At 39.9% G+C, this 23,035-nt stretch overlaps 1 protein-coding gene across 14 annotated transcripts in view; it reads right to left on the minus strand.

The window, feature by feature from the left end:
* The window catches only part of MACF1 (microtubule actin crosslinking factor 1), a 401,556-nt gene that overhangs the window by 204,686 nt on the left and 173,835 nt on the right, over window positions 1-23,035 (minus strand). For 7 of the 14 annotated variants that reach the window (XM_063715118.1, XM_063715113.1, XM_063715020.1 and 4 more), the window contains exons 1-2: window positions 13,167-14,406; window positions 550-716 (exon numbers count right to left, since the gene is read on the minus strand). In XM_063715118.1, the coding sequence (XP_063571188.1) occupies window positions 550-716; window positions 13,167-14,189 (1,190 nt within the window). In that variant the 5' untranslated portion in view covers window positions 14,190-14,406. 14 annotated transcript variants of the gene reach the window in all.

The raw sequence follows: 23,035 nt of genomic DNA on the forward strand, positions 1-23,035 counted from the left end.
TGTTATGACCACTAAGAACTCAACAATTTTGATTTTTGTCATTCAGAATTCCTATCTTCCTCACCTCACTTCAGCCACCTGCTGTCCCTAAACCACTCTAAGCAAGCCCTCACTCCAGGCCCTTTGCACTTGTATTTCTTCCAACTGGAACACTCTGACCCCAGAAGCCTGGATGACTCACTCCCTCATGGCTCTGCTCTAACATGCTCACCAAAGAGGCCATCTCTGACCACCCTGTCCAAAATACCACAAACCTCTGCCACTTTCTAATCCTGCCATTGCATTTACCACTGCTTGATGGCATACATTTATTACCTATTCTCCCTACTGAAAGGTAAGTTCCATGAGAGCAAGAACTTTCACCGTTTTCTTCACTGCTACTTGTGCCCAGTTCCTAGAAAAGTAGTTAAATAAATATGCCTTTTTCAAATGAACAAATGAATCAAAGCTTTGATTTTTGACTGAGGAGATGGAAATAGTATTATAACTAATTACAAACAAGAGATGAGAAAAAGCCCTGCAGGAGCACAGAAATTCCACTGTTCTTACCGGTATCGGTGAATGAGTGCATTGAACATCTTCCCATCACTCCAGCAGGAGGAAAAGTTGGTGCATTTGATTCCTGTGTAACCAGCTGTCACCTTCTGGGTCCACAGGAGTAGTTTCTCCTTGGCTGACATATCCCCTGATTCTCCACTAATGTAGATGTCAGAGATCTGCCAAAAGATGGGACACAGCATAATTTATTATAAATAAGACAAAGTCTTTTAGCCTTCTCTTCTCCATACATTATGGCTCTTAGTAAAACGAAGATCCAAGGCTGGAAGCACTTTAGAGGACTATTCCAACATATATTCACCCTCTTGCTAGTCAAAGAAACGCAAATTAAAACCATGAGAGGTAATTTTTCACCTATCAAATTAGGAAATGTTTGTTTTTAATGATATTATTCACGATTGGAGAGAAGATCTAAAATTGGGTATCATCATACACCGCCACTAGTGAGAGTATAAAATGGCGTAACTTCTCTGGATGTCAGTTTTGAATCAAGTCTTAAAACATACATACAACTTGATAGGAAGTCATCAGAAATATAAACAAATAATTTTATACATGAATATTTATCAAAGCATAATAAACATGACTTAGCAAAAAGTTATAAAAAGCTTAAATTCTAATGAGGGGTTGACTGGTTATAAATCATAGCACAATTATATAGCAGAATAGAATTCTTTGTAGCACTTAAAAAGTTATGCTTCAGAAAATTTCACACCAGGTGCAGTGGCTCATGCCTGTAGTCTCAGTTACTCTCGAGGCTGAGGTGGGAGGATCACTTGAAGCCAAGAGATCAAGGCTGCAGTGAAGTATGATCATGCCACCACACTGCAGCCTGGGTGACAGAGTGAGACTCCATCTCAAAAAAATAAATAAAAAAGTTTTACAAAGAAAATTTTAATGACATAGGACAATGATTACCAAATTTAAGAAAAAGAATATAAACAAAATAATATATATAGTAATCTTGATTATTTTGTATAAAAGACATACAAAATATACATTTAAGTATACAGTCATATATATGTACAAAGCATACACGTGCACCTATGTATGCAATACAGATGCAAATACTGTATGTATGTGACAAATACAGCAAACTAATAATCATAGTTACCTCTATGGAGTAACATTACAGGGGATTTTTATATTTTCCAAATTTTCTACATCCTGTACATTTTTATAATAAGAAAAAAGCTATTTTAAGAAATCTCCAAAATACAGCACAAGACCTATTTTAGAGAGATCATAATGCAGGTGAGGAAAAAGTGCATGTCTCGTGCATGCAAAGTGGGACTAATACCACCTTTTCAGGGTTGCTGTGATAATCAGCGGGATTACACATTAAAGCACCTAGCCCAAACTCAGGGTTATGCTCAACAAATAAGGGTTCTCTTATCTCTTCCTTATCTGAAGGCTGGTCTTCCTTCGATTCTTACTTGTCTAACTCCCACAGCACTGACAGTCTGTATCATCATCTAATTAAATGTTATTTTGGGCTGTGCGCAGTGGCTCACGCCTGTAATCCCAGCTCTTTGGGAGGCTGAGGCAGGCAGATCACCTGAGGTCAGGAGTTCGAGACCAGCCTGGCCGACATGGCGAAACCCCATCTCTACTAAAAATATAAAAATTAACCAGGCATGGTGGCGCGCACCTGTAGTCCTAGCTACTTGGGAGGCTGAGGCACGAGAATCGCTTGAACCCAGGAGGTGGAGGTTGTGGTGAGCTGAAATTGTGCCACTGCACTCTAGCCTGGGCAACAGAATGAGACTCTGTCTCAAAAACATAAAAATAAATAAATAAATAAATGTTATTTTGCATTATGGACTATTATTTCATATATTTAATCTTATCTCCCCTAGACTGCAGGTTTCCTGAGGGGGGCTGGCACCACATCTTAACAACCAGAGCAATATAAAACTGAACAGCAAACTCTATGTGGGAGAGCTCCTTGCCACTGGACGTGTCAAGCAGAAACTAAGATGCTGTGAACGAAATAACTTCCAAATCTGAGACTCATTGATCATAGTCCTTCAGTGCATTGCCCATTGCACTTAGTGTTGTGCTGGTTGTATGGTGGGACCTTAACATGTTTTAATTAATAATAACTTGGTTTATGAATGAAATAATAAAAATAAAATGAAATAATAAAAATAAGCAAATAAAAGTATTTTGGGGGCTGGGCACAGTGGCTCACACCTGTAATCCCAACATTTTGGGAGGCCGAGGCGGGCGGATCATCTGAGGTCAGGAGTTTGAGACCACTCCCGCCTAGGCGACAGAGCGGGACTCTGTCTCAAAAAAAAAAAAAAAGGTATTCTGGGATAAAGCCCACCTAGAATCTGTAGACAGGTTACTTAGCTAATTCAAAGCAGTGTGTAAAGTAAACAAGTTTATATTTGTCTCCTCTGGAGTGGGACTATGAATGACTTTAGTTTTTCTTCCTACTCTTCTTTTTTTCAGACTTCGAGTAATGACCACACTTTATTTTTATAATAAAAACTATAAAAATAATCCTTGTTAACAAGGAAAAATGTTAAGCCTTTGATTCAGACAGATATGTGTTTGAAAGAAGGCATTTACTAGAAATGTGACCTCAGGCAAACCAGGTAAGCCTCCTGGCCCAATTTTCCCCATATTTAAAATAGGATAAGAACTTTCTCAAAGGATCATTATAAGGATTAAATAAGATGACGTAGGTAATGCCGAGGGTACATGTATTCCCTTCCCATAATAATAAGACAGCATACCCAACACAATTTTTGGTCTGGGTGTTTGGGGCAGAGAAAACACCGGCATGTCAATAGAACATCCTGTCTCTTAGTCGTCTCTATCAGGTGCAGTACCATGGAAGTAGTAGCTTCCCTTGTGATCAATACAAGGGAGAAGTCAATAATAAGTCATCTCCAAGTGTCTGAATTTACAAACTCATAATAGATGAGATTAAATATCAGATGATATTTTAAAATTGGAAAAAAAAAAGGGCCAGGAACTTTAACACTATATTTAGAATAAAAGAAAGCTGCAGGCTACTCAATATTACTAAGATGTCTGAAGAAAGACTGTGTGAATAGAAGAGTATGGGAAGCTTGCATTGAGTATAGAAAAGGGAAGCCAGGAAGTACTGCCTCCATGCCTGTGAAGGTGAAACTGTACCCTACCCAGCAGATTCAAGGGACATGGGATCTCATGCCCTTGACAGGTACATTTCTACAGAAGAAATCAGACTATTCTACTTTGATGATGCCAACTAATAAGACCATCCTACAAATCATTCCTCTCCACTCACCACCTCTCTGCTCTGACTCCATGTTCACCTGACAACCTTCAGATTATTATTTGCTTCCCATATAGATATTCTAAAGCAACAAAAGCAGTAAGTGGCCAATTCAAATTCTTGAATCACTTGGCAGCTAAAATTTATTTTGTAAATTAATAAATTCACATCGACCAATCTCAAGCAAATGTGATCAGTGTGAGTCAATTTCCTAAAACTTAATCAACTCCAGGTCTACCTGGGGCTGGGGGAGGGGCGGTAGTGAGGAGAGAAGCTATGGAGCTGCAGAGCCAAGGACACAATAATGGATCACAACTCTTCCTATAAACAGCTTCTTCCTAGTACCAATTCTATTTCAGTTCCCCTTAACATTTCTAGCTACCTATTTCACTGGCTAAATGCAACATTGATATATCCCACTGCCTTCACTGTAGCTGCTTCACGTACATATTAAAGTAAAACATTATTGGGAACAGGAAATAGATTTGTTGATGTAAAACAAGACAGAACTTGAATAAGCAAAACAAAATCTGAGTATTTGGGTTCTTTACCCAAAAATGAAATTCCAGTTAGTTAATTGATATTGTATGTTCATTACAGCCATAATCTTTCTGATAACATCTCTCATCTCTTAGTATTTCTGCATATTGCACTAAAACTACTTCAATGAACAGCTTTACTTCAGATTTTAAACATAGTTGTAACGAGATAGATGTTTGGATCCCTATGGGAAAGAAAAAAATAATACCCTGTTTGGATTAGGGCCATTCCCTAGACTGTAAACTGGATGAGAAAAATGGGATTATCATCACAACCATCTCAGTAATTAAATTTGGCTTTCATCAATCTCTTTCTGTACACTCACACATGATATGTGTGCACAGTACTGTCCTCTGGGCTATGCAGAAGCTTTTACCTTAATCTCCCAAATGCAGAAATCCAGCTTTAGTTTCAGAGATCTTTCTCCCTCATCTGGGTTTTTTAAGGAGGAAGCCATTTGGAGAGGGAGAACAGCCTCAACATTTTGCCTGAGAATATGCAAATTCCACTTGAATTTCCTTTCAACTCACACTTCCCAAAGCTTGGTTAATTGCTTCTCTGAAGTATTCCCAGAAGCTGAATGTTTTCCTAATAATTCAATAAGTATTGACTGAACAACATCTTAGCACTATGACTGGCACCATGGAGAAGAACAAGAAAAGACACACCATTTACTTATTCTGTTAATATTTTTTGAGCAACCATTATATTCTAGGAGCTGTGTTTAAGTTCTTGATATCTCAAAATAAAAAAACACAGCCTCAGGCCTCAAGTTCAAGCAATTTAATCAGGGAGACAATTTACTATACAAAGAGATCAATGTTATGACAGAGGTAAGCAAGTAATCCAAACTAGCAATGCCAGAGGATTGCTTAGCAGCAACAACATCTGTGCTGAGTTTTAATAAGTAGAAGTTGGCCAGGTAAAAAGGTGGAAAACAAAAAAAGAAGACATGCTTGCCCTGCAAGAACTTAGTTGAGACATGCCATAACTAACATATGATTATCCCAAATATTTTCCCAGATAACAACAGATGTGTGAAGGTAAAACAGGAATACAGGAAGGGAAGCTCTGTAGTCCTCCTGAATACACAAACTTTTAGAAATTTATTTACACATATACACATATTTAAAATTAAGCAGTATATTTAAGCACTTAGTATTAATGTATTTTCTGCCTTTGTAATTTCAAAAAACCGTATTATTCAAACTTCACATGCATCTTTAACATCAATGTTTTTTCCTTCAATAAAGCTATTTTTTGAGTGAATTTTCTAGAAAATACTGTCTACTTTTCTTTTTAAGATTTTAAAGTTAATAACAGCACTTTTCTGAATCTACATTGTCTCTGGGTATTTCATTTCAAACCGCAAGAATCCAGTTGCATAACACTGGATTAGGTTTTTTTTTTTTCATTCATTCTGCTGTGTTTATTTGTGATCCCCATAATGTATGTGTGTGTTTCATATGCAATGTGAGTGATTCAAAAAAAAAATTTTAATATTAAGGCTTGTATACAATTACTTTCAACACTTCAAATTAGGAGATTATATTCCCAGGAACAATAACTAAAACTTTCTTAGATTTTTCATTCCTCTTTTTTGTTTAATCAATTATGTCAGTTGATCTCTACAAAAAAATGATAGTGATTGAACTAGCAGATGGTGACACAGATTTATTCACCCTTTTTCATGAACTGACTATAAGCTCCCTGGAAGCCTAATAACAAGAAATGCTTTATAAGAAGTAAAATATAAAGAGAATATTTCTTTCCTGAAGGTTAATTTCTGGAGGAAAAAAATCTCATATCTATGGTAGGTCACATGAAAGAGTTAAACAAATTTATAGCCAAAAAAACCCAATAATTATAGTAATATCCAATACAGAATCTCAGCAGAATGGAAAATTACTGTGGGCTACAGTGATCAAAAAGATTTCTAGAAGAAGTACCATATAAACTCATCCTTGCAGGGTGTTACAGAACAGGTGAAAGCCAAGGAAGAAAGGAATTCCAGGTAGAAAGTGGATGTAAACAAACAGAGATAAGGTGAAACAGAAATAGTAGTTAAGGGACTGATCTGTTAAAATGAGAAGGTTTAAATTGGGAACCGTAGAAAAGATAAGATAGATTACAAAGGAACTGGAATACCCAGCTGAGGAGTTTGGACTTGGTACTCTCTCAGTGGATGAGACGAGTTGTTCTGAGCAAGCAACTACTTGATTATTATGTCCTCAAGTTTCTAGCTGACCTCATCACCCACTAAAGATAAAGCATCAGACCTTGAAAACCTTCAAGAAGCAAATGAGGGCTGGGTGCAGTGGCTCACTCCTGTAATCCCACCACGTTGGGAGGCCTAGGCAAGAGGATCAATTGAGCCCAGGAGTTCAAGACGAGCCTGGGAAACACTGTGAGAAACTGTCTCTACAAAAAACTTAAAAATTAGCTGGGTGTGGTGGTACTCCCCTGTAGTCCCAGCTACTTGGCAAGTTGAGGCAGGAGGATCGTTTAAGCCCGAGATGTCAAGGTTGCAGTGAGCTATGATTGCACCACTGCTCTCCAGCCGGATGTCAGAGCAAGATTCTTTCTCAAAAAAAAAAAAAGAAGCAGCAGCAGCAGACGAAGGCACAATGCAGTGGTTCTACAAATGCCCAGCTAGAGGGATCTAATGGCAGCTATGTTGGTGAGGAACAGAGATAAAGAAGGTGTTTATTACCAATATTAGAGTTAGGTAAAAGAGAGTGCTCCTTTCAGTATTCACATTCAGAGTCCTGGAGGTCTCACTAGGGAATATAATTAGAATGGAAACCCTAGGTAATAGAATATGGGCATTTTTCAACTCTACAAAATATTGTCAAACTACTTTCTAAGAACAGTAGCAAATTATACTTCCACTTAAGTGCTGTGAAGAGGTTTTCCCATCACTCTTCATCCTCGCCTACACTTGGTATTTTCAGAATTTTTATCTTCTGCCAATCTGATGGGTATAAAATGGTATCTTAGCTAGGCATGGTGGTGTGCTTGCAGTCCCAGCTACAAGCTTGAGTCCAGGAGTTCAAGGCTACAGTGCGCTATGATGGGACCTGTGAATGGCCACTGCTCTCTAGCCTGGGCAACGTAGCTGAGACCTCATCTCTTTAAAAAAAATTACAGGCGCAGTGGCTCACGCCTGTAATCCCAGCACTTTGGGAGGCAGAGGCAGGCGGGTCATGAGGTCAAGAGATCGAGACCATCCTGGCTAACACAGTGAAACCCTGTCTCTACTAAAAATACAAAAACAAAATTAGCCAGGCGTGGCGGCGGGCACCTGTAGTCCCAGCTACTCAGGAGGCTGAGGCGGGAGAATGGCGTGAACCTGGGAGGTGGAGCTTGGAGCGAGCCAAGATCGCACCACTGCACTCCAGCCTGGGCGACACAGAGAGAATCTGTCTCAAAAAAAAAAAAAAAGTATCTTATTGTTGTTTGATCTGTATATCCTTATTAGTAAAAAGGAGTCTTCTTATGTATATGAGGCATTTGGATTTCCTTTTTTTGTGAATTGCTTATCCCTGGGCTTTCCCCTGTTTTTCTACAAGGGTGTTTGTCTTTTTCTTACTCATTTTCTTGTTCTTTTAAGTAATAATATTAACTAGCATTTATTGTGATTACTTGTATTAATTCATATTATTCTCACAACCCTACCAAGTATATGCTATTCTTATCTTCCATTTACAAATAAGGAAATTGTGGCACAGAGAAGTTTAGTAACCTGTTCCAAGTTATACTGCTAGTAAGTTGTAGAATTGGGATTCAAACCTAGCCAATCTGGCTCCATAGATAAATCACTTTATCTATAGGATAGTAACCCCTTTTTAGTAGTCATCCATGCAGAATTGGTTCTAGGACCTCCCTCAGATACCAAAATCCGCAGATACTGAAATCCACAAATGCTCAAGTCCCAGATACAAAATGAGGTAGTATTCACATACAACCTATGTACATCCTCCCAGATACTTTAAATAATCTCTAGATTACTTATAATTCCTAATACAATGTAAATGTTAGTAAATAGTTGTTATCTTGTTTAGGGAATAATGAAGTCTGTACATGTTCATTACAGATGCAATGTTTTTCTTCAGAATATTTCCCATCCATTATGGGTTGAATTCCCAGACGCAGAACCCACAATACAGAGAGCCAACTGTAAATGTATTATATCATAATTTTACCAGTATTATTACATTTTTATTTGTATACAACTTATTTTGCCTAACTTTCCATTTTATTTTTATACAATTTTATTTTTAACTTTCATTTTATTTTTATACAATTTTTTTCTTAATTTTCTATTTGAAACGGAAATTTTCAAATACACACAAAAGGAGACAGAATAGTATAATAAGTCCCTATGTACCTATTACCCAGTTTCAACCATTATCAACTCATAGCTAATCTTGTTTCATCTACATTCCACCCACTTCACTCTTCCCCTATTATGATGAAGTAAATCTCCTATTTTTCTCTAAAAACATCTCAGTATGTATCTGTAAAAGGTCTTTTTTTAAACATAACCACAACACTATTGTTACACCTAAAACATAATGATTCTTTAGTAACATTTTTAATTAAGTAAAATTTTTTTAAAAAGAAACAAGGCTGGGCGCAGTGGCTGACGCCTGTAATCCCAGCACTTTGGGAGGCCGAGGCGGGCGGATCACAAGGTCAGGAGATTGAGATCATCCTGGCTGACATGGTGAAACCCTGTCTCTACTAAAAATACAAAAAATTAGCCGGGCGTGGTGGCAGGCGCCTGTAGTCCCAGCTACTCTGAGGCAGGAGAATGGCGTGAACCCGGGAGGCGGAGGTTGCAGTGAGCTGAGATCGGGCCACCCCATTCCAGCCTGGGTGACAGAGCAAGACTCCGCCTCAAAAAAAAAAGAAAAAGAAACAAAATCCTTTCTTAAAGCTCTAAACTATAACTTTACCTTCTGCATTCCCCCAATAGTGTCATCTGGTTAATTTTGCTTTCTTCTTTCAGTACAAAGCCAGTATTAGTAAAACAACTCTCCCTATAATTAAAAAGGAAAACTGGGAGAGGGATACTTGTAAACTGAAAAGGCTGAGCCCAGAAGATAATATACCAACCAACCTCTTTCTTATCATTTCTAGGCCCCAGTGTTATCTGACTATTCACCTAAAATTGTAGAGACTCGAAGGGTTGTGGCAAGAATACTGGTATACAGCTGGGCGTGGTGGGGGGCACCTGTAATCCCAGTTACTCGGGAAGCTGAGGCAGGAGAATAGCTGGAACCCGGGAGGCAGAGGCTGCAGTGAGCCGAGATCGCGCCACTGCACTCCAGCCTTGGTGACAGAGCCAGACTCCGTGTCAAAAAAAAAAAAACATTGGTATAGAGGTAAATTCTTCATTAAATGGGATTTGTTAACAGTGTGGGCAGGAGCTTGGCAGCAGAAGTCAAGATGGGGAGGAGGAAGGGATTTTCAAAAATGTTCCTTGTTGAAATAATTCAGGTATTAGTAGTATGGATATTGAAAGCAGCTGGGAATAGGGAGTCCTGAGAGAAGAAATGGGCCAGAGAAGAAGGCCTTTGTCTGACATCAAAGAGCGATTGCTATTAGCCTGTTCCCATCCAGCTCCAAGTCCTAGTCTACTTGTCATTCTGAAAACATATTTGTCAGCTGACCCTTGTCATCTTGCTTCTGTGTTAACTATTTCCTGACAAAAGAAGTATTAACTACACTAGGTGAATAGAAAAGCAGATCATGTATATTCTACTATCTAAACCCTACACTAGCAAGAAGCAGAATCAGTTCCCATTTCTCTCCATCCTAAAAAGCAACAAAACTCACGGTGAAGTTTATGTCTATCCATAGCCTGGTCTCACTCTCATCAACAAGCCCTGGACTAATCAACAGAAGAGACAATCTGGCTGGAACTCAAATTATTTTCTGAGGAGAGTTACTACTCTGACGTATTAAAAACAAAACCACCACCAAAAAAGCAAGCAAAAAACAACTCAATTGGACTGCCAGCTGTCTCCTGTTTAGACAGGAGTTGGTGTGTGAACAGCAGCAGCTGCTCTTCTGACCCTTGCCCTCCCAGCTTTCCCACTTTCAGCAGAGATGGTCTTGCCCTGCCTATCGGTTTCAGTATGCGTTGCCCTCTCTGTTTCTCTGGCTGCTACTGTCCTCAAGCCTGTGAACAGCCTGTTAGGGAGGGGAGCAGCTCCCTGAAGACAGTTCCTTCAGAGACCAGTGAGAGTTGCAGCCTCTTGGCCTTAAGGACTTTCATTCTGAAGGAATGTCACACTTATCTTGATAAGTTACTTCTTATCTGTCATATAGGATGGTGAGTCTGTGGTCCCTGTATCACATGATGGACACAAAACCTGGAAATATGCCAGGTGTCTGAGCTGAGACTCGGTCACTTAGTTTTTCAGCCTTGGCTATACATAAGTAGTATGACTGTGTCTGCGGTGAAAAAGTAGAAGGAATAGATGCAGAGGTTGGCTACCCAGAAAATGCCACACACCAATTTGAATCATACTGAACAGCAAAGGAATCATACTGTTGCCAATACGGTCACACTACAGATCATGGTCCAAAGGTTTCTCCTACCAATCTTTTCTTTAAGACTCCTCACAGACTCATGCAGAACATTCCCTTGCCAGTGTGGAGATCCAGCCCATACAAAGGTGCCATTGCTATCTATGGTCTATTATCTAGGACTGATTTTACTAGGAGTTCCTAAAACTTTACATGCCAAATTTCTGAAAATCTCACACTCAGTTACAAGCATGTGTCCTATAATGTTATGATGACTACACAATTTCAATTTTAATGCCAGTTGTACAACAATCAGTTCCACAGTTGGTTTTACCCCCAACTACTCTATCTGTTTCAACTTTTACAAGATAAAAGTTGACTTTGACATCTTTTTTTAATCTGATGAAACCCAAATACTTGTTGATATGGTTTCAATCTGTGTCCCTACCAAATCTCATGTTGAATTGTAATCCCTAATACTGGAAGTGGGGCCTGGGGGGAGATGACTGGATCATGAATCATGAAAGTGGATTTCTCATGAATGGTTTAGCACCATCCCCTTGGTGCTGTTCTCGTGAGTGTAGGTGGGTTTTCATGAGATTTGGTCATTTAAAAGTGTGTGGCACATCCCGCCCACAACCTCTCGTTCCTGCTGTAGCCAAGTGACATGCCTACTGCTCCTCTGCCTTCCACCAAGATTGTAAGTTTCCTGAGGCCTCTTCAGAAGCTGAGCAGATGCCAGCATCATGCTTTCTGTACAGCCTGCAGGACTGTATACCAATTAAACTTCTTTATTTTGTAAATTACCCAGTCTCAGGTATTTCTTTACAGCAATGCGAGAATAGCTTAATACATTCATGCACCCCATATCCCAGTAGTTTCACTGCCTACCTTCCTACCATAACACAACTATCACCCTCCCCCACACACATATCCATGTTTATATGAGGCCCAAGAAACCTCTTGCCTATCCATAAAATAGACATTTTTTCAATGGCCACTTTTTTTTCAAACTGTTGGGAGTCTCCAAACTCTAATAACAGAGGGCACTAAGAGGGGGCTGTCCTGTGGGGAAAATTTATCCCCAAAGAGGAAATTTTAGGCACAGATTGCTCAGAATTTGTATCTAACTCAGCCTTATGCTGCTAGTGATAAGCAGGGTACCAGTAGGGAGAACACATCACTGCTCTGCAAACATCAGGGCCCCTGTACAATATCAGTGGCCCCCATCTAGGCAAGGAAAGTGCCCTATCTCATTTTATAAATTTTGCACTTTGAAGTCCTAATGTTTTTATTTCTTCTGTTGCAGAGGCCAACATCCCAGTAAAAGTTCTTTAGCCATTGGTGAATTATAACTTCGATCACCTACACAATCACACACCTACATGCCAGATGCTGTGCTACCCATGGTCTTGCTGAGTCCTTACCTCAGTGTTCAGATCTCTGAATTCTCACTTGCTCCTTGACATTTAACAAATTCACAGCAACTGCCATTACCACCACCACCAGCAGCACCATCCATGCCTCAATATATTCCTCAAAACAAAATCATATTAAAGCCCTAAATACGTCCAGTCACAAAACAAACTTTTCTAGCCTTAAACCTTCAAATTGCCCTAAACTCCCTCTCTCTCTCTCAACTAATCCCCAGATAACTCTATGTCCCTCTCCTCTAATCCTGGAATTAGGAACCAAAGAAGGATGAGCCCTCTCCACCTATACAAATACTGAATGAGTGTTGCCGTCAGAAATTTCCCCACAGGGATGGGATTGCATCAGCTCTAGTAAGCACATCACTCTCCTGTGAGGAAGAGCAAGTACACTGACAATAGCTGCCTGACCCCTTCCACATTTATTCCAGAGATTCATTCCAGAGATTCAGTTAGGCCCTTCCCCATCGTCTCTTGTGCTACACTACAACTTCTCATAGCAGGGAAGCTGGTAAACAGACCTGCCTGAGAGTAAGTACTATCTAGCATTGCACCTTGAGAGATCATCCCACCAGATAGCTTGAGCAATTACGCCACTTGGCTACTCAGAATCAGGGATTCCCCAGAGACAAGTCTTGGTTTCAAGCATCAAGGGGCAGACCTGAAATAGATTCTGCTTGCTGAGCTCCAGCAGACACTAACCCACATGGGAGTAAGTTTGAGAGGTACCAATATCCTCACTGCTGACCACACTCAACTTTAATATGTTTGAGGGCCAAGAATCCAAACAGCAGTTTGATAATCTCTTGAACATGCCCACCTACCTCTTCCAGACCCCATGATGGGGTGTGGCTTGCCTCCAGAGAAAGAGTGCCATCCTCTTCTGAGAAGGAAGTAGAGCTCTTTTCAGGTTCTGTATCTTTAGGCTGGATCCCGTGTATGTGTGGCCCATCACTGCCATAGCCAGAGGAGGAGGGCAAAACACTCACAGTCATGCCGCTGATGGACAAATCACTCTGAGAAGTAGGCAGTCTGGAATCCTGGGGGGGCACTTGACCCACATGGGAAGGCTCCGTGCGTCTTTGGCCTCCAGGCTGGTCCAGTAGTAATGAAGAAACAGAACATTCTACAATCCAGGAACCTGTCTGAGGGGCACCTGAAACACTCTTGGTTCCTTCCTCCACACTCCAGCCCTCTGAAAATTGTTCTTGATTTCCTTTATCCGTGGGGTAGTCTGTCCTAGGCAAAGCACAGCTCCGAAACCCACGCTGAATATTTCCTTTCTCCACTGCAGTCTCTCCTTGCAAAGGCAGCAACACAGCCCTGCTGCTGCAGGATGTTGTCCTAGGAAATTCCACCAGTTGGCTCACTGACTTCTCGCAGTTCCTTTCTGCTGGGTTATCAAGCAGGTGAGCAATGACAGTCATCCCCTCTTCCAGGGAATCCCAGACCCCTCCGGCAACTGATGACTCATTCTCTAACAAAAGGTGGGCGGTCTGGACCTCCCCTTGGAATCTCTCCTTTACCTGTACTATCATCCCCTGATCGACTACCCGTGAGTTAGGGGCTGAGTCCCTAGGCAGCAAAATATCTGGGGGGGTATTCTCTACCCCTCCCACTCCGTCTTCCTTTTGGAGACTCACTGTTAACTTCGTTAGGGTTTCAGTCTCTTCAATGACTCCAGTTCCTTCTGAGGTTTCTTCCTGGTGAGATGCCTCTGGAGTAGGGATTTTCTTCCCTCTCCACCTCCTTTTGAACCGAACCCTTTTCTTAGGAGATATGGGAGCCTTCTCAGGAATAGCTATTGACTCTTTCGGCTCCTTAAAACAGCCCAGTGAATTTCCCATTTCCTTCCTCTCCTAATCTCAGCAAAAACGCAGCTAAGCCAGTCCTGGGATCCCACAGAAATCCCAACCTTGGCCTCATCGGATTCGATGCACATTTAAAAACATGCACTATGCCGGCAATCCCTCCAATTCTTTCTCCCTCCCTCCCCGCCTCTCTCTGTCTCTTCCAGCCGCTGCCGATTCAGACAGCCATCTTACAGGCTCAGAGCTGCAACAAGACAAATTCAAAGCATCTCACTGCAGTTCAGAAATCACTTGACCTAAAAGCAGACAGAAACCGGATTGGCTGCAGCTTCCTCTCTCCAAATATGAGGTAATTGGAGCACTGCCCTCAGTAACACAAACAGAAAGCAAAAAGGAGCTAGAAACCAGGGGAGGGGAGAAACTAGGGAGGGCCAGGAGGAGGAGGGAAAATGTAAGAGTAAATTGAAAATGGAGGGAAAAAGAAGAGAGGCCGTGGCAGAAGGTAACGTGGAGGAAGGAGGAGGAGAATAGTATCAAAAAGGGAGAAAGCAAACCAGCTCGGCTGGTACTAACCAGCAAGGGAAGGGAAGGGCCGGGCCAAGAAGAACCAAGCCTGGTGAAGATGCAATTATGGCTCCCAAACTACAAAATGAAACAGATTTTAAGTGTTGCACCAAGATGCCCAAAAGAAAATATCAAGCAGATATACATATTCTGAATTTTTTCAGGTCAGAAAATAATAAAATTATTTTAACGAAATTATAACCTGAAGAAACCAGAGCCTTCTTCTTACAGTCAAGAAAAGGAACACAGACTTTAAAGATCTAGCCTTCTGGAGCATTTATTTCCCTCCTTTTTCCTATAAAAGAAAAGAAAGATCTGTTAATTCTGCCAGCCAATGACACAGACAGGAAAAATCTGGTTTTGAGTATAGTATATGAGTGCTTGGTAAAAAGAATACCACTTCTAAATACAACAGACGAACAGGGTCTCTGATGAACAATATTTGACAAAAATGTTCAATAGTAATTATTGATGCTGCCACTGCTAATATCTAATATATTTTTTGCACTTGCTGTGTGCCAAGCACTGTGCAAAGTTATTTACATGGACTTTCTCATTTAATTCTTACAGTCACTATATGAGGTCAAAACTATTATTTTATATTTTATCGGTAAAGAAACTGAGGTTTGGCCAGGCGCAGTGGCTCACGCCTATAATCCTAGTACTCTAGAAGGCCAAGGCAGGCGGATTGCCTGAGGAGTTTAAGACCAGCCTGGGCAACATGGTGAAACCCCGTCTCTACTAAAATACAAAAAATTAGCTGGGCACAGTGGCATGCGCCCTCAGTCCCAGCTATTCAGGAGGCTGAGGCATGAGAATTGCTTGAATTGGGAGGTGGAGGTTGCAGTGAGCCAAGATCATGTCACTGCACTCCAGCCTGGCCAACAGAGCAAGACTCTGTCTCCAAAAAAGAAAAAAGAAACTGAGGTTTAAGAAAGTTGATTAATAGCCCAAGGTTACACAGCTAGTAAGTGACAAAGCCAGAACATGAACTTCTGTTAACTTTAAGACTTTTAATTTCAACCCCAACTACTCTCTTCTAACTACTGCAGTAGTGGAAATCTGTACTCAGTTGCCAGTTGTGTAAAATAAGAAGTTCCCCCACTGTGCTGAACTGGTAATTAGACTGCATGGACCAAGAGCTCAATCAAAGAGATAACACTTGTTGCCATTTGGAAGTAAGAGAAGAAGCTGCCAAAAAGAGGCTCAGGTGGTTTTTACTCCCATTGCAGTAGGGCAGGAAGTCTGAATTCAGATTGTAAAAGCTGGGTTCAAAAATCACCTTGTGATGTCAGTGAAGATTCCTCCACCCCAATTTTTTTTAGTATAGTGTCTGCTATATGGGAAAAGACTACAACCCAAAGGGCTGTGAATGGAGAATAAAATTATACATGTGTTTCTTTCCTATTGCAGTTATTTATTCTACACCAAAAGGATCCAGGCCACACAGCAGAAAGCAGTAGCCTGCCTGGTTCCATGCATGCCATAAAGACTTACACTAGCATAGCCTTAACTATCTTCCCTGGAGACCTGAAAAAAAAAAAAAAAAAAAAAAAAAAGGAAAAGACCACAAAAGGAAAGCAACGAGAAGCCCTAAAGCAATGGCTTTTACACAATCCCTTCTAAGACCCTCCTGATGTCCCATCTGCCTCACAACTGCAGTAGGTGTTCGTCCCCTAAGCCTTATCCTTAAGGCTGACTGCAAAACTGCAGCACCATCTTATGGCTATCACAAACTATAGCAAGAAATAAGCGGAGACAGCATGGGAGAGAAACTCAGGCTACCGCAAATCATTTAATTAACAAAGAATCTGACATTACAATATGAAGTTCTCTAGGCAGGTACCAGGCCTTCCCTCCTCCAGTGAAGAAACCTGGAACTATGGAAACTTTAAGTTGCACTTGAATTTTATGAATGACATACAAGCAAACCAAAATCCTGAAATTGATGAACTTAGGGGCAAGAGAAATAGCTGCTTAATATGACTACTACTGCTGTAGAGTTCCTCTGAGAATTTACTTCTGTGAGCCTATTCTTTTTTTAAATTTCTGCATATGTCAGACCAATCAGACCTTCACTTCCTTCTGCTCCAGAGAAAAACTGGTCTAGGAAAGGAGCAGAGATTTCAGTAAGGTGGACCTAGGTTCAACTTCCCAGCTCATAAGCTAAGTAACTTAACTAGTTTATTAGATGGTTCAGTTTCCTTACTTGTAAAACGCGCATACTACCGCCTACTTAATGGGATTGTAGACAAGGTTAATGAGATAATGTCCATAAAGTACTTGGCTCAGTACTTGACCTACAGTAAATTTCTTTTCTTCCCATTTATTACTGGAGCTAAAAGTTATGAGACATCCCCAGCCCCCTGGGGGGATCCTAAGATATAGATGGTCCCTGACTTAAAATGGTCCAACTTATTTTTCGACCTTCCAATGGTGAGAAATCCATATGCATTCAGTAGAAACTGTACTTCAAGTACTCACACAACCATTCCGTTTTTCACTTTCAGTACAGCACTCAATAAATTACATGAGCTAGTCAACACTTTACTATCAAACAGGCTTTGTGTTACATGATTTTGGCCAAATGCTCAACGGTTAGCTAATATAAGTGTTCGGAATACGTTTAAGATAGGCTAAACTATAGTTTTCAGTAGGTATATTAGATGTATTTTCAAGTAAGTTAATTCTGATTACAAGAACTTTCCCCAAGACCTCTTCTCATCTAACCTGGTCTCTTAACACAAGACTTGCTGCCTTCTGGGAAAGCACACTTTGAGGCCTATACATTCTTTATACCTTCTCCTTTGGCTTTTTGTAGATAACTGTTTACTACCCACAGGTCTCCCACAGAGACAGCCAGAGTGAAAGACTCCAAAGCAAAAGAACTCATTCATTCATTCATTCCACAAACACAAACGGTGCCTCATCTATATGCCAAGCACCAAGTGCCATAAAGTGCACAAAACTGTAAACCTCAAGTCTAGCCAGCTAAGACCTCCCGTTTTTTGAAAATTTCAAAATGCTAGGCATACACTAGTATTTAACAAACATTTGAGGGTTGGAAAACTAGTTTTGTCAGATTCTGACTATAAAGAGTTTATAGTATCTTTTAGAAGAACTATAAATCTTAACCTATACCTTAAAACAAGCTTGGACAAAGCCAAAAGACAAGAAATCCTATCTGGGTGTGTAACCCAAAAAAGTCAGTTGGTCTCTGTGTTTCAGTTTCCTTATCTGAGAAATGGGCATAAGAAAACAGACATTACAGCCTATTTATTTGGTCTACCTACTCCAAAGCTTTGAGAAGATCAAATTCATGAAACAATCCATTCACTTAATAAATATTTACTGACTGCCTATTCTATGCCAGGCAAAGAAAAGAACAAAAGAGACAAAAATCCCTGCCACTGTTAAGCTTACATACTAATGCAGGCATCCAGGCAGCAAATAAACAAGTAAACATGTAATATGTCAAATAGTAGTAAATGTTACCCAATACAATACTGTAAGTCATACAGTACCTTTGAGAGCAATTTGGCAAAATATAGGCAAATTGAAGGAAAGTATATAACCCAGCAATTCCAGTCCAAGTATCAATCCCAAAACCCTCTTTGCTATAGGCACAAGGATGCATATACACAGATGTTCACTGTAGCAATGAATGTTTTATTCATACAATTAAATAATACATTACAAATAATAGATGTGTTACACAGCTGCAGGGGTCACCACTTACATTAAATTAGTTAAAATGAACAAATCATGCTGGGCACAGTGGCTCACGCCTGTAATCCCAGCATTTTGGGAGGCTGAGGTGGGTGGATCATGAGGTCAGAAGATCGAGACCATCCTGGCTAACATGGTGAAACCCCATCTCTACTAAAAATACAAAAAATTAGCCGGGCATGGTGGCGGGCGCCTGTAGCCCCAGCTACTCGGGAGGCTGAGGCAGGAGAATGGCATGAACCTGGGAGGCGGAGCTTGCAGTGAGCTGAAATCGCACCACTGCACTCCAGCCTGGGTGACAGAGTGAGACTCCGTCTCAAAAAAAAAAAAAAAAAAAAAAAGAAAAGAAAAGGGGAAAGAAAGGATATACCAAAGATACTATGTGTGTCAAATATAAAGACATACAAGCAACAGTACATATTGTTTATGAATAGATCATCTGCTGTAAATGTACAAAAGCATGTATGGGAATGATACACATCAACTTCAGGATAATATTTACCTGGGGAGCAGAGAGGGCAAGAAAGTTGGATGTATCTGAGATGTTTTATTACTTTAAAGAGGAAGAGAGAGAAAAAACCCTGAAGCAAATATAACAAAAGTAACACCTGTTAAATTCTGAAGGCAACTACACACATAAGGATCTGTTATATACTCTTCCGAGTATTTGAGATTTTCAAAACTAAAAACTCAAATTAAAATTAAAAAGAACCTCTACCATTTAGCACATTAAAAAAAAATGTGTTAAAGCATTTTAGAAGCCATAAACCTCTGCATGAAGTTATCAATATTACCAGCTTCATCAGCAGTCGCAAACCTTTAATCTGGATCCAGCCTCTCCCTTCTCCTTCAACTGAATATTCCCTTGAGGTGAAAACTACCACCCATGTCTACATGTACATCATTATTCTACTTCATTAACACCAATAACACAGACTGACCGTAATAACAATTTTGCTGATTCCCTAACATGTAACAGTTCTACTCTGCATTTCCATTTGGCTTTACATAGCACATGTTCTTGGTGAGAACAGCTAATAGATGCTCAATAACGAAAGACTAGAAAACCACAATGACAGAAAACTAGCAAGAGACATACCATGCCAAATCTGATGCAAGACAAGGCGGGGGGCTGGGGGGCACTCCACATGATCCTTCAGCAGTCAATCAAAAGCTTCACAAGCAGAGAACCTTTCCCCACACACCAGAACACTTAGCTAATATAGGCAAACACCAAGCCCTCAGAACGGCAAAGAAAAGGAATCCATAGTTAAAACTGAGAAAATATTCTGGGAGCGGTGCTCCCACCTACAAGAAGACAAATAAATAGGCATTTGGCTGTGCTGAAATAACAGAGAAAAGCAGGTAGCCAATATGCATGCAGAAGACAGACTAGGCCAAAGCTGCTATTACCTTTCTGTAAAATTGGTAACAGGAAAAAGAACAGTGGGTTGTGTCAAAAGCCCTGGAAGTTATAAGGTCAATTAATAATTATAATAAGTTGTTACTAGTAACTGCTGCCCACTGTTGAGTTCATACTGTGTTCCATCATCCTAACCCATACCTCTCTCATTCTCTAAACCTCTGTCAAGTTATTTTATGGTATGTCTGTTCTCACTCTCCTAAATAATAAGAGTCCAACTAGATGGTCTGTATCTAGTTCAATTTTCTATCTTCTGTAGTAGATTCTTTTTTTTTTTTTTTTTTTTTTTTTTTGAGATGCAGTCTCGTGTAGCCCAGGCTGGAGTGCAGCGGCACAATCGCGGCTCACTGCAGCCACCACCTCCTGGGTTCAAGTGATTCTCATGCTTTGCAGCCTCCCGAGTAGGTGGGACTACAGTGTGCCAACACACCTGGCTAATTTTTGTATTTTTAGTAGAGATGGGGTTTTACCATGTTAGCCAGGCTGGTCTTGAACTCCTGACCTCAAGTGATCTGCCCACCTAGGCCTCCCGATGTGCTGGGATTACAGGTGTGAGCCATTGCACTCAGCCGTGTATCTTCCGTACACTCTACCTAAGACCTTGCTCATAACTGATTCCCAGTCAATGTTTGTGGAATTCAATTAAATAATACATTTTCCTGCAAACTAAAACCACAAAGAGATACAATTTCACACTCACTGTGATAGCTATAATCTAAAACAGACAATAAATACTGGTGAGGATGTAAAGACACAGGAAACCACATACATTGCTGGTAGGAATGTAAAATGATACACCATTTTGGAAGACAATTTGGCAGTTTCTTTAAAAGTTAAACATGCTTACTGTACAATCAAGAAATCCCATTCCTAGGTATATACATGTATACGCAAGAGAAATGAAAACATAAACCCACACAGACTGGTATGCAAATAACTTTATTTATAATAGTCAAAAAGTGAAAACCACTCAAATGTCTATCAACTGGCTTAATACTTAAACAAAATACATGACATATCCATACAACAGAATATTCAGCAATAAAAAAGAATGACGTACTGATATGTGCCACAACATGGATGAACCAAAAAATATTATGCTAAGTGAAAAAAAGCCAGATACAAAAGACCATCTATCATAGGATTCTATTTATATGAAACGTCCAGAATAAGCAAATCTATCAAGATAGAAAATAAATTAGTGGCTGCCTGAGGCTGGTGATGAAAATGTGCAGTAACTGTAAATGAACAAGAAGGATCTTATTTGGATGATGAAAATGTCCCCAAACTAGATTATGGTGATGATTGTACAACTCATAAAAATCATTAAATTAGTTGATTTGATGGTATGTAAATTACACCTCAGTAAAGTTTTTTTTTAATGAATGCATTTTCCTAAAATAAACAAACAATAGAAATTATAACCAAAAAGGTGTTTTAAAACATTTAGCTAACTACAGAGAAAGGGAAGATACAGAATGGAGGGAGCAGAGATGGAAGCTAGACTTCTCTGAACACAATTTGTATTTAACTTTTTAAAATTTCCCTTTGGAACAATATAAATGATCTACATACTGTAAGGTAAAATTGAAAGGAAAAAAGCAACCCCCCAAAACTGAAAGCAAATAAAAACAAATGAACCTTAATTGTGTATTGAATTTGTGGCTTAACAACAACAGAGAGAAATTATTTCAAGTGACTTCAAAATATAGTAATTTGTGCCTGGGCCCAGTGGCTCATGTCTATAATTCCAGCACTGTAGGAGGCTGAGGCAAGAGAATGGCTTGAGCCCAGGAGTTCAAGATCAGCCTGGGCAATATAGTGAGACCCCATCTACTTTTTCAAAATAATAAATAAAATAAAATAAAATTATTTGCACATCCTTAGAAAATATACGCTAAGGACAAAAAGAACAGCAATGAAATAATAAAATTCTAAGTAATCATACTGCTAACAATAACATTCATATTGTTACTTGGATTCATATATATTACAAATAATATATATGATTTTACAGATCTGTGTGTAGGAAAAGAGTAAGTAACAACATTACTGTTGTTAAGATCAAGATTTTCAGTATAAGAAAAAAAAAAAAGATATAAAGTCAAGGAGGTTAAACAAAACCCTGCAATCCTAAATGTGAATTCGAAATATCAGTACAAATTCATGGGGTTTTTTTGTTTGTTTGTTGTTGTTGTTGTTGTTTTTAGAGATAATACAAGTATTGTCTAGCTCTGTCCACAGAAAAAGCCTAGAAATAATGGGCAACCGGCCGGGCGTGGTGGCTCACGCCTGTAATCCCAGCACTTTGAGAAGCCGAGGCAGGTGGATCACCTGAGGTCAGGAGTTCGAGACCAGCCTGGCCAACAACCCTGTCTCTACTAATAATTAAAAAATTAGCTGAGCGTGGTGGCACACGCCTATAATCCCAGCTACTTGGGAGGCTGAGGCAGGAGAATCGCTTGAACCTGGGAGGCAGAGGTTTTGGTAAGCCAAGATGGCGCCATTGCACTCCAGCCTGGGCAACAAGAGCGAAATCTGCTTCAAAAAAAAAAAAAAAAGAAAGAAAAGAAAAAGAAAGAAATAATGGGCAACCTAGGAGCATTCAGACTGTGGTCAATAAATACAGAACCAGTTCCTAGGAGAGATTAAGAGTTTCAGGCCTGGGACAGAAAATATAAAGAAAGAGTCTGGAACACCTCATTGCACAAGAAATAAAGGAAATTATCAAAGACCACTGTGGTCATGCCAAAGGACTCAGAGTCAACTTGAAAGCCTCTTTACAGCCAAAGATGGAGCTATTTGATTTTATTAAAAAGAATAATAACTGTATTTGCTTGGAACAACATTAAGTCTGCTTAAAATCCATGAGTCACAGTGATACTAAAAAAAATAATGGTGAACAAAGGAACTACTATTGGTCAACTTTGGAGAATCTTAGTGAACCAACTAATTATTCTGAAAACTAGTAAACAGAAAGAAATGAAATTTTTAAATGCTTCAAGGAAATGTTTTTTCTGGCTGGGCGCGGTGGCTCACGCCTGTAATCCCAGCACTTTGGGAGGCTGAGGCGGGTGGATCGCCTGAGGTCGGAAGTTTGAGACCAGCCTGACCAACATAGAGAAACCCCGTACTAAAAATACAAAATTAGCTGGGTGTAGTGGTG

The sequence above is a fragment of the Pongo abelii genome, chromosome 1 (assembly GCF_028885655.2).
Source record: "Pongo abelii isolate AG06213 chromosome 1, NHGRI_mPonAbe1-v2.0_pri, whole genome shotgun sequence".
In the NCBI taxonomy this organism is placed as follows: domain Eukaryota; kingdom Metazoa; phylum Chordata; class Mammalia; order Primates; family Hominidae; genus Pongo; species Pongo abelii.